This window comes from Juglans microcarpa x Juglans regia, chromosome 3S (genome assembly GCF_004785595.1).
Source record: "Juglans microcarpa x Juglans regia isolate MS1-56 chromosome 3S, Jm3101_v1.0, whole genome shotgun sequence".
NCBI lineage: Eukaryota > Viridiplantae > Streptophyta > Magnoliopsida > Fagales > Juglandaceae > Juglans > Juglans microcarpa x Juglans regia.
This window is the reverse complement of record NC_054599.1, coordinates 22,443,069-22,460,622: the sequence shown is the minus strand read 5'-3', so window position 1 is coordinate 22,460,622 and position 17,554 is coordinate 22,443,069. Positions and strand designations below refer to the sequence as shown.

The 17,554-nt window shown below is 36.6% G+C and overlaps 4 protein-coding genes across 4 annotated transcripts; 3 read left to right on the top strand and 1 right to left on the bottom strand.

Moving 5' to 3' along the window:
* The first annotated feature begins 5,233 nt into the window (after positions 1-5,233).
* LOC121257461 (probable L-type lectin-domain containing receptor kinase S.5) lies at positions 5,234-9,133 on the top strand. Its single transcript, XM_041158461.1, has 2 exons — positions 5,234-6,714; positions 8,129-9,133. The coding sequence occupies exons 1-2, from the start codon at positions 5,463-5,465 to the stop codon at positions 8,980-8,982; spliced, it is 2,106 nt and encodes a 701-aa protein (XP_041014395.1). The 5' UTR covers positions 5,234-5,462; the 3' UTR covers positions 8,983-9,133.
* Positions 9,134-9,249: 116 nt separating this feature from the next.
* On the bottom strand, positions 9,250-11,078 carry LOC121257462 (transcription termination factor MTERF6, chloroplastic/mitochondrial). Its single transcript, XM_041158462.1, has 2 exons — positions 10,886-11,078; positions 9,250-10,552 (listed from the first exon to the last, which is right to left on the bottom strand). The coding sequence occupies exon 2, from the start codon at positions 10,545-10,547 to the stop codon at positions 9,549-9,551; it is 999 nt and encodes a 332-aa protein (XP_041014396.1). The 5' UTR covers positions 10,548-10,552; positions 10,886-11,078; the 3' UTR covers positions 9,250-9,548.
* Positions 11,079-11,178: 100 nt separating this feature from the next.
* LOC121257463 (pentatricopeptide repeat-containing protein At4g38150-like) lies at positions 11,179-13,800 on the top strand. Its single transcript, XM_041158463.1, has 2 exons — positions 11,179-12,273; positions 13,421-13,800. Exon 1 carries the CDS (start codon positions 11,261-11,263, stop codon positions 12,254-12,256), a length of 996 nt encoding a protein of 331 aa, XP_041014397.1. The 5' UTR covers positions 11,179-11,260; the 3' UTR covers positions 12,257-12,273; positions 13,421-13,800.
* An 898-nt stretch (positions 13,801-14,698) lies between these two features.
* On the top strand, positions 14,699-17,236 carry LOC121257459 (AP-1 complex subunit sigma-2). The gene is made up of 7 exons (XM_041158460.1): positions 14,699-14,874; positions 15,462-15,548; positions 16,110-16,201; positions 16,312-16,420; positions 16,525-16,560; positions 16,758-16,844; positions 16,927-17,236. The coding sequence occupies exons 1-7, from the start codon at positions 14,872-14,874 to the stop codon at positions 16,996-16,998; spliced, it is 486 nt and encodes a 161-aa protein (XP_041014394.1). The 5' UTR covers positions 14,699-14,871; the 3' UTR covers positions 16,999-17,236.
* The last annotated feature ends 318 nt before the right edge of the window (positions 17,237-17,554 follow it).

Sequence of the window (17,554 nt, the reverse complement as noted above, 5' to 3'; positions counted from 1 at the left end):
TTGTATTAAATTCCGCACTCACATAACAAATTATAAATTTTTTTATATAAAGATGTGTCATTATGTGGTGGTGGCATAAAAGAAAAGTTCAAAACCATTTTCTGCAGAACTCAATTCTTATCCAGAAAATGTGTTGTAATGCACATATAACCATTAGTGGTTATAGAAGTCCACAAGTTAGATGTTAGACTAATTCTACAAGGAGAATCATTTAACATCTATTTAATCTTTTTTTTTTCTCGATGATACATCTTAACCAAATCAGCATTGGCAGTATTCCTAGAAATAATTGGAACATCTGAACACAAATATTGTAGTAAAGATCTCACCCCCGAATATTCAACAAACCGAAAAGGCAATTCATGCTTCACAATGACAGCTGCCAAAATTTCTCTATATTGTTCAATATCAAATTTAGGAGTGCTTACTGAAATATTTTCACTATTTTGTGATAACATCATCTGACCAATATCTCGCGAACTTCTCCTAGGACATGTGTCAATGTGACGCTTCATATTTTCGATTTCATATTTACTTGCTGCCATGTAAGTAACTCCACACATCTTGCACTTGGCTCATGGCTTGCCATCATTGATCTCAAAATCATGAACCATTTCAAAAAAAGCCCACACATTTAACCGTTTCCGTCTTTTTGCTTTAATTCCCTCATTTTGAAAACTTTGTGAGTCAAACGGATCCAAATCAATTAAATCGTCATTTTTTCTTGTTGCCAAACTCATCTGACAACAAACAACAAGAACAAATATAAGAGTGACATTATATATAAGAGTAGGACAGTGACACTAGTCCATTAAAATGGTCATTATTAGTGTAAAGCTTAATCAAAATGTATTAAAATGTAAGCACTACAATTTATAGCAGATAATAGAAATGATGAAAGCAAGATCAATATCATTTGAATCTTTTTTTTTTTTTTTCTTCTTCTTCTTTTTCTTCTTCTAGTGTAAAGCTTAATAAAAATGTATTAAAATTTAAGCATTAGCACGTTCAATCAAGCCTGCAATTGAAAAGGGCGATCCAATTGTGGTTGCAATTAAAAAGCTGAATGAGGATGGTTTACAGGTAAGAGTTTTAGATCATGTTCTCAATCAAAAAAGTTTCATTTTCCTTCAACTTTCAACACAACGCATTTTGACACAAAATACTTTTCCATCTATCCAAAAAAGGAAAGAAACCATCAAACTTCTTATCAATGGTCCCCACGAGTCTCACAGATAGAAACGCAAAGTGCAAACACCACTTTTTCTCCAAATTTGCAAACATGTTCTTAGTTTTTAGGATAATGAATATTGTGTTTTAAGAATACTGTTCGCTTCATACTTAACTCTCTTAAGTGCTCTGTCTCTATAATTTTGGTGCAATAGCAACATGTCATTACATTTTAAATTATATTATTTTTCCATTGGCATTCCTCTGCTCACCTATTTTTTGTTTTTTCGTGGATCTAAGGGCACTTCTATCTACTTATGCTTATTACTCTTACCTCTAGGCACTCTCTGCAAACTTTCCAGATGGGGAAGAAAAAATAGCTCTCCAGATGGTAAATCGGTATTCTTGCCAGTGTAAATGTTTCTATGTTCATCCTAGATTCCTACAGATTTATAACTCAAAAAAGTTTTTTTTCAATTTCTTTTTTTTCGACCTTATAGCCCCTCTACTGCAATTTAAATGCAAATATATAATAACAACCCAGATCAACAGTACACGAAACTCGTCAAAAGTGGAGTACACCGAGTATTCACTGAGTACAACACAGCAAATATAGAATAATAGAAACCAAAATCAAGCTAATCTTCTTACAATGGGTGGCGCGGCATAGGCGACTGGGCGAGGGTGGCGGGCAGTGCGAATCCATGGCTTTAAGTCTGCGTGGGCGACTCAGCGTCACCGTGAAACTGGAGGGGGCCGGCATCACCGTGAAGACTGATGAAAACTTGAGGGTGGTGGCGACACAGTGTCACTGTGAAGAGGAGTCGAGCCTGGAGGGGCGCATGGGGCAGCGTGGTCGCGATGACTTTCTATAGGAGAAACACAGAGTGTGAAACGGGGGGATGGGGGCAGCTGGTTAGAATCTTAGATTAGAGTTAGGGTTTTTTACTTCTTCTTCTTCTTCTTCTTCTTTTTTTTTTTTTTTTTGTTTTTTTTTAAGTTTTAGCCTTTAGGTCATAAGGGTATAAGGGTAATTTTAAATTTTTTAACTGGTCATAACGGGTTGACCTGTTAGTGACCCGTTAAGCAATAATGTTTTAACGAGTCAACCCGTTTTGACTCGAACCCGTTAACACTCAACCTTAATTCACTTTTATCGTGTCGTACTCGTATTGAGTTAACGGGTCGTGTCACATATTTTTATCCCTAGCTACAATATTAAATTATAAAGTTATTTTTATTATAAAATAAATTTAACGTAATATATAAAATTATATCAATTTATAAATTTATTTTTATAAAATCTTTTCGTAATTGTAAGTATGTAACATTTCTCTTTTATGGTCGTGCACACGGCCTTCATGATCAACATAATATTAGGGGTCATCTGATCACCAAGGGTTGACTCAGGTCTAGATTTTGGCACCAAACAAATACCAAAAAGAAGAAAAAAACAAGTGAGCCAAAAGGGAGCAATAGTTCATGTACTGATTCAGTGAACATGTTAACACACGTAATGGTCAAAGCTAGACAGTGAACAAGTTGACAACCTAATTAATTAATTCTTTCGTACTAGTGGCAGCGCATGCATGATGAGCATGCAGACCAACTCGATCGAACAGTTTCTGAATCAAGTCCTTTCCGCTATGCTAGCTTTTGCCTTTTTTACTTTATTCTTGTCGACGTTCCATAAAGAGTAGCAGCCATATACACAAGGCCACCCTTGATTCGTTCTGATGCATGTGTTCAGCTTTAATTTCCACTTTGGATAGCTAAAGTTCTATCTACTCATGATGCTTCGTTCCCTAGAACATGTGAATTAAACAAGACAGGTTGTCACTTTCTTTTTCTCGAGTGAATTAGTTTGGCTGTAAAACATGTTAGGTGGTGATATAAACTGACCACCAACTTATTCTATAATTGATATAAAACAATTCTAACAATCTCTCTCTCACACATTAAACACTAAGTCGGAACAACCATAACCCATTTCTCCCTCGAATTATTGGTAAACCTTAACTCTAATACCAGTTTAAGTGTTCATGGACCACTATCATTCCCAAAAACTAACTCAAGAGATAAGACTTTTCTTTATATTTATAAATTGACTACTAACTACTTCCACAACCGATATAGAATAATCCCATTAACAAAACCTTCATTTATTGTTCTCTTTTTCTCCCAACATGAATATTTAATTTGTTCAGAATTCTACTAATTAATATATCACATTTTGATCAGTGATTTTTCATTTAAGCAATACTAGTCGGACTTATAAAAGTACTTATCTACTTGGTCGCTTCAGATCATAGAAGGCCATGCAGCGTGAAGACTAGCTAGCTGCCCATGCTTATATACTTGTCACGTCCCGATCGATCCTCATTCTTGTATGTTATATGGAAAAGGAAAAATCTACTCAGCTTCTTTCTCATACACCGCACACCACACGTCTCGAATCGGGTTTGAAAATTATATATATATCTATATATATAAATAATATTACAGATATAATTCTCTCTGTATGCTTTGTGGCCAATTACCTAACGCGTTTCTTCGAAGTACTTACGTACAGTTCTCCAAAATGAATTCAAACTTGGGTGGTTGGAATTTTTGACTAATAAACATTCCAAATTGAGTTTATAATTAATAAATATATATCCATGCAGTATCTTTCTATACGTATATAATATATATATATATATATTATGTAATTTTCAAAATATGGAACTTAATTTATTCCTAGCTATAAGCCACTTACGTCATGATCCACTCCTCATTTATCTTCTAATTATCTAAAAACTAGATGATGTATCATTAATTATTAAGTTAAATTTATAAAAAATAATACATCCAATTGAATTAATAATTTTAGCACACTATATAAATAATTCTTTGTCCCTGATCTCTCACTCAAGTATATATTTGTACCGTTTCTCGTCATTAATTAATTCATATAGAAACAAATTAGAGTAAATTAATTAATAGATTTGGGAATCATTCAAGATGCTAATATTGACATTCTTCTATATATTTTATTCATTATATAGAATCTCAAAATATACTAAGTTGGTTACATAGAATATTTTTTTTTGAGAAATGATATTTTTCATTTATATTTTATCATTCTGAATCATGTTTATTTTTTGGTATAATTTAAATAGCTAACATTTAGGTAATTGATATATAAAACTATTTAAAATGTATCAGGGGAGACGCGTGGCCTACTTGGGTTAATGCGATGGTCTAAGATATTACTGCGCACATCGATCGACAGATTGCGTCTATACAACAGAGTGCCGCCTAGGTTGGCCATCGATTAGATATCCTAAACGAAAAGGTCAACACATTGATTGACGAATTTAATACATATGTAAACAACTTGTACTGAGTATTTTTTTACTTTTATCGTGTTGTTTACAAAATTTTATCATATTTTGTACTTTGTTTTTATCATATGTAATGAATAATATTATTTAATATATCTATTGTTTTTGAATTTTAATTCTCAATCTTTTTTAATGTTAGCTTATCCAACTTTAATATTAAATCATTGTAGTTCAATTCTCAATTTTTTTAATCTGAAATATCCAACTTTAATATTACATCAATTAACGTTTGAACATGAATTACTAAAGTTCAAACATTGGAGCTAAAAATTTTCACGTTCGCACGTAAGTAGTCTCAACCTTCGAATGTCCAGAGCACATTCTAATGTGAATATGTATACGTTCGAAAGTAACACAATTTCTCAACTGCCTTTAGTGACATTTTTCACAAACCGTCACAGAAAATGCTGTTTTGTGACGGTTTGGAGACTGTTACAATTGCCAAACCATCACAAAAACTCATTTATGTTGTAGTGCAATATAGTAAGAGTAATGATATATCCACAACGATTTTACAATATATAATTAATCAATACAAGCATGCTATTATGATGAAAATAAATATCGATTTTACAAAAGTATCATTCATTCTATATATAATTATAATATAGCTATAAAAGAGTTATAAGTAATATTTTTCACTAGCGATGAACATTAACATTACTTTTCATCCAGATCGCCTAGATTTACAAGAAACAGACAAGATATAATTTCGTGGAATGGGTCCAAATATATATTCATATAGATTGACGCGGTGGCGTGGGAAATCCACTCATATTTCTAAGCAATAAACTCAGAATATTAATATAGAGAAAGAAATTAAAGGTAGCAACGTGCGATCATTTGATCCTCCCCCCATATGCATTCTTCTCCTTCGTTCGCTCGAAAAATATTCAAACAAATTAAATGGGTATCTCAAATGGAAGTTCGATAATTTCCGTTGCCATTATCCTGCTGATCAGCCTTCTGCATCCAGCTTACATGCAAGCTCAAGTACTACCAGTCGTGCGAAGGGATCGTTTCTCGTTTGAAAACTTTGATCAGACTAGGGACGACCCGCACTTGAAGTTTAAAGGCTCTGCAGAAACTGATTCTGAAGCCCTTCAGATAACTCCAGATTCAAGAAATGATTTGGGCAGACTCCGAAACAAGTCCGGTCGCGCTATGTTTTCACGATCTTTCAGGCTCTGGTCTTCCGATGATACAGCCTCCTTCAACTCGACTTTCGTCATAAATGTTTTCAGAGAGGCAAACTGGACTGCTGGGGAGGGCCTTGCTTTTCTCATAGCCCCCGATATATCTATACCTGAAGAAAGTTACGGGCAATGGCTTGGGCTCACCAGCGCTGCAACCGATGGGAACCGCGCCAACCAGATGGTGGCCATAGAATTTGATACCAGAAAGCAAGAGGACATTGATCCAGATGACAATCATATTGGCCTTAACATCAACTCTGTTAGATCAGCCAAGACCGTCCCTCTCGATGATCATGACATCAAATTATCTCCCGAAAATCCCGTTATTTACACAGTATGGGTACAGTACAATGGCGCGTCCAAGCTGATGGAGATTTTCATGGCAAAAGAAGGGGTGCCCAAGCCTGAAAAACCTCTTCTCAGCGAGGACATAAACCTGAAAGACTACGTCAGACAAGAATCCTTCTTTGGGTTTGCTGCTTCTACAGGTGATGGTACGAATATTCAGCTGAATTGCGTCTTGAAATGGAGTCTAGAGATAGATATTCTGCCCGGGAAAAGTGATTTGACTTGGTTGAAGATAGGTGCTGGGATTGGAGTCCCGGCGGCGACATTGTTAATCCTGTGCGGTGTTCTGTACGTGAACAAGAAAAAGAGAAGCAGCAGTAGCAGTGATAAGGACGTTTTTGATGCGCACTTGAGATGGTTGCCTGGGATGCCCAGGGAATTCAAGTATAAAGATATAAAGAAGGCAACGAACGATTTCCATGAGAGTATGAAGCTGGGTGAAGGTGGTTTTGGGATCGTTTACAAAGGAATTCTGAATGCCAAAGATCACGGTATTGCTAGTGAAATAGCTGTCAAGCGTTTCTCCAGAGATGACATCAAAAGCAAAGATGATTTCTTGGCTGAGCTCACCATTATTCACCGCCTTCGCCATAAACATCTCGTCCGCTTAGTTGGTAATTAAACTTCTTTCTCTTCATCTTCTTCATAATTTCTGTACCTGTTCTTCTTTGGTAGGGTATGGTTCTAATTACTTTTCTCCCTGGCTGGCCTGCTGTTTTTGATCTTTTGGGAACGATTTGTCACAACTTGCAATCCGTACAAACTTAAATTATTCAAAGATAATCTCAAGCTTATCCACAAAGTAACATCATCTGATTTTATTTGCCGTGATTTTCGCGTGGTCCCTAAAGAAATACACTACAAAACAACTTATTAATTGTGATCCGTTATTTTTTTTTGTAAAAATATCTATTTCTTATCAAAATAAATTTAATTTCGTCATGAATAATTATTTTTATCACAAATAATCTATCATAAATATTCGTTTTTCCTTAAAAAAATAATTAGATCGGATTCGAAGTTGGCCATTTGACCATCTATTTTCATTGATATATCCTTGCATTCGATGAAACGCAGAATTCTAGTTGTTCTCATTTACGTACGTCACGAATCATTCTCTGTTCAAGAATATGCAAGTTATGTACGTAATACTACTGCATAATCAAAACGCTAAAGCCCTTGAACGAAAGAATCCTTTCTATTTGGTTAAATGGAAGATTGCTTGGTCAATAGTAGTTTAGTACGTACTACGCTTACATATTCTGGCAAGAGAAAACTCGTACGTTTCTGTATTGGAATCTCCAATAATTTTCAAATGTATTTTTTTGTCTTTATTGCCAATTAAGTTAAAATCCCATATATCACGAAGTCAACTTAGGCTTTGTTTTCACGAGAGAGAGAGTTGAGGTTAAAATTAAAAATTAAATAAAATATTATTATAATATATTTTTTAATATTATTTTTATTTTGATATTTAAAAAAATTGAATTGTTAATTTTATTTTATATGAAAATTTAAAAAATTTGTAATAATTAAATGAGATAAGATAAGTTGAAAAGTTTCATGAAAACAAACAAGACCTTAACCAATAGGCCGCTTCTCGGTTTGGATTCACAACCTATCTCAACTCATCTCAATTCATTTTACTACTATTCACTACTATTCATCAACTTTAATTTACAAATCTCACTATTATTCACAACCCATCTCAACTCATCTCATTACTATTCACAACCTATCTCAACTCATTTTCGAATCCAAACGATTTTATGATATTTTCCCTCTGGCCTCTCTCGTACGTAATACTACTGCAAGATTCTTTAGTGAGTATCATAGTAATTTATTATTGTTGCTCGTGTGAATTTTCTTATCAACATCAAATGTTTAATAAGTGTGTCATGGATATACTTTATGTGATTTTCTTCCACTCTTAGATGTTAAAAGTTTATGCTTGAATATGTGTATGTGCCAGTTTTCATCGCGGATATATTATTGCCATCCTAACATATAGCTGGGTCTTGTGTTCAGGGTGGTGCTACGCCAAAGGAAAGCTACTCCTCTTGTACGACTTCATGCCAAATGGTAGTCTTGATGAACAACTATACCAGGGTTCCAACCAGAACACTTTGACTTGGGAACGCCGATCCAGGATACTAGCCGGCGTGGCGTCAGCATTGCATTATCTGCACAATGAGTATGATCAGAAAGTTGTGCATCGTGACCTCAAAGCCAGCAACATCTTGCTAGACTCCGACTACAATGCTCGCCTGGGTGATTTCGGGCTTGCCCGAGCCTTGGATAACGACCGGAATTCCTACGCAGAACTAGGATTAGGTGGAGTCGCAGGCACCTTGGGCTATGTTGCTCCTGAGTGCTTCCACACAGGGAAAGCCACGCCTGAATCTGATGTGTTTGGTTTGGGGATAGTGGTGCTTGAGGTCGTGTGTGGCAGAAGTCCTCGAATCCAAATCAATTACCACCACCATCTCTATTCCTTGGTCGATTGGGTTTGGACGTTACACCGCGAGGGCAGCATTCTTGAAGCTGTAGATGAGAGGCTTGGCAAAGACTATGTGGTTGATGAAGCAAAGAGGTGTTTACTTCTTGGCCTCGCATGCACACATCCCATTGCCAGTGAGAGGCCTCAAACGCAGGCCATATTCCAGATCATAGCCGGCACTATGCCCGCTCCCCATGTACCTCCATTCAAACCTGCCTTCACATGGCCTTCCATGGGACCTTCCTTGAGCATCACTGATCAGAGTACAACTTCAACTGGAACATTCTCTTCCCAAGGTTTTTCTCATGTGATTAATGTGGATGTACAGGACGTAACACCCAGAGAGGAGGAGTCGTCGCTTAGGCATTCTCCTTTGCATTAAAATGGGATGTTTTTAAAGATGCCCATTTTTTTTTTCTGGACTCCTTGTAAACTCGTGAATTGTTGCATTAATGTTTCCTCAACTCTCCGCAGATCATCCTTACACACGCATGCTGCATGCTGTTGATTTCTTGAACATATTGTTCATCTTGTATTCTGTCTTGGAGTGCATATTACGATCTAATTGGTTGGTTTCTTCGAAAACTTAAGGCTTGAAAGTTTGAAACCGTGTGTCACCTGCTATAAGCTAATAACAATTAATATGGCATACAGTGAAGCCAGATCAGATTCTTAAATATTCAGACTCAAAAAACAATGTTGTAGGCTTGTAGCCACGGCATTTAGTTGGTCACCCATGGATCCAGGGCACCTATGGTCCTATATATCATAAAATGTTTTTTGAACGAGTGAAAGTCACTTCATCAGTTACTGAAGTCGGAAGCTTTCAATGGACGCACCCAAAACCTTGTAATAGTTAAATGCACTCCACATCCAAGAACAAATAGATAAATTACAAAAGCAACCTAACCTAAATTCTAAGAAAATTGCATGAAAAAGAAGAGTACCTTAGGCATACCCTTCAAACAAACCAAACTTCATTAAGAACTTCTTTTGATTACAGTCCAGCATTTCACTCAAGCTACAAGCTATATTCTTCTCTTTCAAAAGTTTGTGCCGCAACTGTAATCTCTTCTTCAACCCATGCCGAAAGAAGTCAGGATAATCAGTGACTTCATCAATCTGTCTACCCATTACCTCCACCAGAAACCTGATTCGAGGTTCTAAAGAATTCCTGATGCTCTTGATCAGAATGGGAGGAAAACCAGTTATCAAAACTGCAATCTGGTGATCTCCAAAACCACATCTCTTTAAATAAGCAAAATTGGGTTGCAGTACCTTGTTCGCATCTCTACATAGAACTTCAGGGAAGTTCATTGCCACTGATTGAAGATTGTGCTCCGTAAGACCTACTGATTTTAAAAAATCTGAAGTAGGGCGTAGCCTTTTGTCAACGCTATAACCCATAATAAAGGGGTTTTTTGCTAGAACTTTGCCAATCATCCCATCTCTGGTAAGGCCAAGAGTAGCAAGAAAATCCACCATCTCTGTCAACTTTGATTCGATGCTGTAGCTGATGAGCCTCGGGTTGAGTAATATCATCTTGCCAAGTTGCTTTTCAGGGACACCGAGTGCCTGAAAGAAGGCCAAAAGTGGACAGAGCTTCTCTTCCACACTATGGGAGAGTATGTGGGGGAATTTGGCAATGGCAGCAGCAACTTCATGGGGTTTTGGACCGAGCGTGGAGAGGCACTCAACCATGGGGACAAGCTTCTCATGGAGACCCAGTGCAAGTATCTTGGGACACTTTGAAACAATAGATGGGAGCTTTCTCTCATGAATGCCAATGCTTTTGAGGTAAGCCCAGTTCTGGGAGGCGTTGTCACTTTGCACACCCTCAAGGCGCTTGCACTTTTTGAACATCTCTTGGATACTTTTATCATCAAAACCTCTATCCCTGAAGAACCAAATGATGCTACTACCACGTTGACTGCTGCATATTTCCATATCCCCTAACAATGTGTGACATTTGTTATTTAGATCAATGAACGCTAACAAAACTCTACATTTATAGGTTTTTCAGTTGTAAATAGAGAGATTTTCATAAGGGATGTTGTATTTCATTCGTAAAAACAATCATCGGAAAATGATGATGATGATACGCATCACGAACCGAAGAAACCCAAAACCCAAAACAGAAAGATAGCAGATTTTACGATTTATGAGAACATAGCAAAGGAAATATAATAATTACTTCGAGAATACACCCCACGAATTAATCAAAAACTTCATTGGAAGAGGTTATACAGGTGTGGCAGCTTCTATATGCGACGAAAGCCACTTACCTTTTGACTAAAAGCTAAGAAGCATTCGGAGAACAATCAAACGCAGAAGTGCAAAAAAACCTCTATAATTTCACTTAATCTACAAGTCCATCGCCGGCGCCGGAGGTGGATGCAGAAGCAGGGAGGTATGGGAATGGAGGCAGTGGCAATTGGAGGGGCAGTATTTGTGTTTCAGCCAACACAAAACAGAACTGAAAAGCCTCAAAAGAATGTGCCTTATCTGCTGACCGTTTTACCGTAATTGCCCTCTTCTTTGAACTTAAAATGACTCATTTAACCTCCAATGCCGGGTTTAGACTAGTGATGAGCACAACAAAGGGAGAAAACAAAAACCCTAAACCCTAGCTTCGTCGTCTTATCGATTCATTCTTATACATGGCATCGCTGCAAATTCAGGGTCGGATTTCTAAGCTTATTTCGAAGCCCCTTCCCCGTTGGGTGGAATTACGCCGCTGTTTGAGTTCTAGCTCCCTCGAAGACGACGGCGGCATCAGAGGACGATCCGTGAGACCGGGAGGTGGAGATGGAGGTGGAAGTGAAAGTGGCGAAAAACTCACAGATTTTCCTCCGGAGCCCATTCCGAATCGGCCTTTGAGAGGCCAAGGAAACTCAAAGTTCGACATTCATTTTCGCAACAGAAGACCATCTGCCGATAGTGACCAAGACAGCTTTGAATTCCTTGAGAAATTCAAGCTTGGTGCTGGTGGTGGATTCGACAAGGGGGAAAAGTTCCCCAACCGGCTCCAACAACAACAACAACAACAAGAGGAAGGAAAGGCGGATACACCAACGCCGCCTCCGCCCCAAGATGCGGATGAGATCTTCAAGAAACTCAAGGAGACGGGTCTCATCCCCAATTCCGTGGCCATGCTCGATGGCCTTTGCAAAGATGGCCTGGTTCAAGAAGCCATGAAGCTCTTCGGTTTAATGCGCGAGAAGGGTACCATTCCCGAAGTTGTTGTTTACACTGCTGTTGTCGATGGCTTCTGCAAGGCCCACAAATTTGAGGATGCCAAAAGGATTTTCAGGAAAATGCAAAACAATGGCATTTCTCCTAATGCTTTCTCTTACTCTGTCTTGATACAGGGTCTGTATCAGTGCGACGAGTTGGACGACGCTGCTGCCTTTTGCATCGAGATGTTGGAAGCTGGTCATTCTCCAAATGTCACCACCTTTCTGGGCTTGGTCACCAGGTTGTGTTTGAATAAGGGTGTTGAAGAAGCTCGGACCGTAATTGCAACCCTAACGCAAAAGGGATTTTTCGTCAACAAGAAAGCTATTAAAGAATATATGGAGAAAAAGCCAACACATCCATCTGTTTGGGAAGCTATCTTCGGGAACGAAAGCCGAGAGGCACCATTTCGTTTTTGAGGTTTCTGATAAATATTGTAAGGCTTTCTTTCTATCCTCGCCTGCCATGAGTATATTTCCTTGCTTTTCTTTTATCTATCCTCACATGCCAGACAGCATGTGAATCACATTCATTCATTCAGAGTCATTAGTGTAATTGCTGTGTTACTTGTGGTTATAATTTCTTATGCTTTATGTGGTTGATGGAATTTTTAATCCCCTGGGTAGCGTATTTTGTTAAAGAGACACACTGGTTTTCTTTCTGCAACCTAGTACTAGCAGTAGACAACAACTAAAATTATTTTCTAAATATCTCCATACTAACCTTCATTTTGAACAATATGGAGGCAGGAGCGTATGGTCAGCAAATACTTCTGCTTCTCCACTTGGTCTAATGTTTCACTATTCCCCCATCTCTATTTATATATCTGTTGGACTTGCACCCTGTGTACTTGGACAACCTTTCCATGGTCATCCTCGGTGATGATAGTAATCTCTAAACTAATACTTTCTATTCAACATATAGAAGGAAAATGGTGCTACAGTTTTTATGTTGCAAGAAGTTACCATCCATTCTTAAGTGAATCTTCATGGGTGGGTGGTAGGGGAGTATGCGGCAGTGGTGAGTATTTGTCTGTCTGGTGGTGGTAATAGTATATACGAATTTTCGGAGAAGGGAGGTGGCAGTGGTCCCAGTAGTAGCAATGGTGCTTTGGAGGAAGATTAGGAGGTAGAGGAGGAGGAGAGTTATGAGTGCATAATTTAGTTCACTTTCTTTCAATTTACAGTTGTTACATGTGTAATTTAGTTCCAGAATTATCAGTGGAGATGAAACTTAGTGTTGGTGAAAGCACACTGATGTGCAAAGCACCAAGGCCGAAGTGCTCTGCTTACCAAAAGTTAAGTGCATTTACAAAAGCGCGCTTTAACCTCACTAGTTGATCACTTGACTGTCATGTGTGTGTCACTTCAATCAGGCCTGCATGTTTGTGCTTTGTGCCTAAGCTCTAGGGCAGCGCTTGCATGTAAGTGCGCCTAGTGCTTTCACCAACCCTAGAGAAAACTTTCATCATGGGTTGATCTTATTTCTTTCCTTTTTCTTCCCTTTTATTTTTCTTCTTTTGGATTGCAAATAGGGTCTCTAAGTTTCCACCGTTTCTAAAATAAGGTGCTTTGACCTTGTAGGACATGGACATCTTAAATTGCCATCGCCGAACGCTTTGGTCATCGAGTCTGCTTCTTATGCGCACCAAGGGGTCAGGAATTGTTTCATTCAAGCTAGCCAAGTGAAGAAAACGATATGAACGTACAGATAGTTAAATGCTGATCAAACTTCACCAAAGATAATTCTCAATGCCTTAGAAGATATCTGTGATTCGGTCTGCCTTAATTTTTTTTTTTTGGCTGCCAAGTTGATGGTAGTCGGATCCAGACAAGAAGGAACTGCCTCATTACATTTGCTTTATCTATATTGTAATTGATGCCTGATGAGTTTATGTTGTATTGAGCATGTGGTGCTCCAGCGTGTGTCTAATGCATATCTTTGCTGTTGGCAAATGCCAAAAGTAAACAACATAGGATTCAGGCAATGCATAGCTACTTACTATTGCCCTTGCTCGGCGATCACAGATCTCACCAATCAAATTAGGTTTATGTTTTTTTTTTTTTTAGAAGAATCTCCTTTCCAACTTTGTATAAAAACTCTAATATGAGACATAAATATAGATTATTATTATTATTAGTATTAGTATTATTATTATTATTATTATTATTATTATTATTATAGGTATATTTTCAAGCATATTATATAATTTTTTATTTTATTTTTATTTTCAACCATATTTATTTTTAGAAAAATAAAGTTTTCCTCCAAACTAAGTTGGAAGGAAGGAAATTCCTTGAATTCGTTTTAAAAAATAACGTCTCTCAAGCATGCGTTTTTTTATTGAAAGAACATTATAATTTTTTAACTTAAAAATTTTTAGAAAAGTATTTACACGTTATATGCTCAATAAATACTTATAGATAAATTGGAGAAAATTCTTCCAACCTTATTTGGAGGAAAATCTGTTAATTCATATCACAAATAAGTCTAATGTATTTGAATGATTAACTCAAGTTTCAACTAATATATATAGGACAGTGCTACTCGGACTGATATTTAATCGTAAGAAGTGTATCTATGAGTGCAGATGTATATTTTTATTTTTTTAATATTTTTTACACAGTTTTAAATATTTTAAAAAATATTAATTTATTAATATTTACTTTTTTAATTATTAAATAAAAAAATTAAAAATTAAAATTCAATTAATCATTTTTATCGATTTAACTAATATTTTCTATATATATAAAATACGTATACATACACATACACGTACATATTCATACATTCATTATTGATTGAGGTGGGCCCTAAGTGATTATTTCTGCTGCAATTTTAGGGCCCAATATCTGGTCTTTATCAGCTAAAGCCTGTAACAAGGTGTCTGGCATTCGTCTCGAGGTCGGGTAGCCTCTTTTTAAGAATTCAGAGAAGAAGAAGAAGAAGCAGCGAGTATAATTGGCGTGTGGTTTAGGAATTTCTGAGCTTTTTGGGCAGTGGCATTTGATCTCATTGCAAAACACCCAGAGAAATGGTATTGTTAGCGAGTGAATGAATTAATTGTTAGCTTAATTAATATGAATGACAGGGATATTAGATCTGGAGCTCCTTCTTGCAGCTCGAAATTTATGAGTAACGAATTCCTTATATATCTCTGAAACCTTATGCGATTGTGGTCGTTGACTACGGCTGTTTCTATCTATCTATGTTTCTATCTATATATCTATCTATATATATGTTTTCTATCTGTTTCTCTTTCATTGCCTTTTTTCTAATTTAGATTTTAAATTCACTGCTGCTGTTGTATTCGTTCGTAAAAATTTCTTCTTGCGTTGGCTTTGACTGTTGTAGATCTGTGCTTCTTTATTCGGTTAAAACTTTGAAAATCACGCCTAAACTCTTGCATTTGCTATTGGCTGTTCTGGTTATGACCTAATTTGAGAGTGTTCTCTATTTGGGTGGCTTTGTCAGCTCAAGAATCATGTCACTCAGATCTATCCATCTTGACCACAATTTTACGCGCCCGTTTCCACTGTGCAGTAGTTTTGCCGGGTTCGGGGCATGATGAGGTTTTTATGTTTGCTGCTTCTTTAATGGTTTATTTTCCTGTACTTGTTGTAGATTCACTTTGTGCTTCTTATTAGTCGGCAAGGAAAAGTGAGGTTGACAAAATGGTATTCACCTTATTCGCAGAAGGAAAGAACTAAGGTATCACCCGCATTTTTTTGTATAGTTCAGATCTTAAATCTTTCTTCCCGTATACTTGGGCTTTTGCCTACTCTTTTGATCAATATAAATTTTTTACCGATAAAAAAAAATAGATCTTAAATCTTTCGCTTGATTGTGAATTTGTATTTATTCCCAATTACCAAGGCTTTATATAATTCAGAGAAATAGATGCGTTTATTCACGATCAGATTATATTTTTTTGATTTTTTGTTATCAAGATGAATGTGAATGCTGAGAAAAGAACATAATGTAGAAAACCACTATTGATCTTTGGGGTGATAATTTTTGTAGGGTTGATGATAAATTTACAACTCTTTCAAAAATATATTACAAGTCTATTTCAAATGGTGGGTAGTTACAGAAAATTGAAATTATTTTTAATGAAGTGACAATCGCATTGGTTGATTGTAAAATAAGGTGTATTGTTTATTGCATTCCTAACTGAGTATTGTTTATGCTGATGTTTCTGAATATTATTTGCATGTATTTCCAATATTGATATATATGTATATGCATATACTTTTTGCATTTTTTGTGAAGGTTATACGGGAGCTAAGTGGAGTGATCCTTACCCGAGGACCCAAGCTGTGTAATTTTGTTGAATGGAAAGGTTACAAAGTTGTTTATAAAAGGTAATGCAAGAATATGACCATGTTTGATGACGATGAAAATCTCTTTGTTGAGAAATATTATTTTTCGTTAATATGAGCCGCTGAGCTGATTCCAATATGCGTCTGTGCAGGTATGCCAGCCTGTATTTCTGCATGTGCATTGATCAAGAAGACAACGAATTAGAGATTCTTGAAATAATTCATCATTATGTGGAGATTCTGGACCGATACTTTGGCAGTGTTAGTGAATCATAATCTGACTCATTTATAAGAGCAGTCCACTCTTTTTTATTTGATCGTTGATAAAGGATAAGACACCCCACTAATCTATTAATGCTTTGCAGGTCTGTGAGCTGGACTTGATTTTCAACTTCCACAAGGTATTTCTACTTTGTGTGCCTTTTATGGCCAGCTTTTCTGTTATCCTGGTATTTGAGGATGGTTTTAAGTCCACTTACCTGCCATCGTGTATATAATTCAAGCTTAAGTCAGTAACAATACCACGTTGTTCTTTTGGATTTTTAATAAACAAGGATGTGAATGCAAGCTCATTTGATTCACTGTTTGATACGTGAAGGCCTACTATATACTGGATGAACTATTGATTGCTGGCGAACTTCAGGAGCCTAGCAAGAAGACAGTTGCACGGTTGATATCTGCGCAGGTACGTGTTCTTTTTCTCTGTATTCATGCCTTTGTTTGGCAAATTTACCATTTGCTGAGTGCATTATACTGTTGGTTATTAGGATTCATTGGTAGAGACCGCGAAAGAGCAGCGCAGTTCAATAAGTAATATAATTGCTCAGGCTACAAAGTAGAGGGCAGGCGTTTTTAGTTGCCTAATCGACATTGAAGTGCTGTCTGTATTTTTGTTATTCTGTGTCCGTCAGTCTTTTAACAACTGGAATGCATCTTTTTGTTGTTTGTGTTCTCAAGATTGTACGATTATTGCCTTTCTGCTTTTTCCCTTGATTACATGTTGTATATGGTTTATTCATCTTCCGGATACTGGAGATCATTTTTCTGTTAGGTATTTTGTAAGTAATACCATTCCACCATTCCAAGGGTATGTTTAGCAAGCTAGTTGCAAGGCAATGACTCACGGATGCATTTTCATTTCTTATAATTAAAAAATAAAATGAAATAATGCAATCTTCTATTTGTGAAGCGACCAGCTCAATGAGCCGGACAAATAATATTTAGAGAGTAATACTAAATACAGTCTAATCCCATTAAGCCTCAGTTTGTAAGATATTTTTTTTTGTAATTAGTTTTGTGAATTAAGTTATTCCCTTTGGATTATTCATAAATGAATACATTTATTAAATAAATAAATAAAGATTTTCTTCATCCTATTATTTATTTCCACATCTG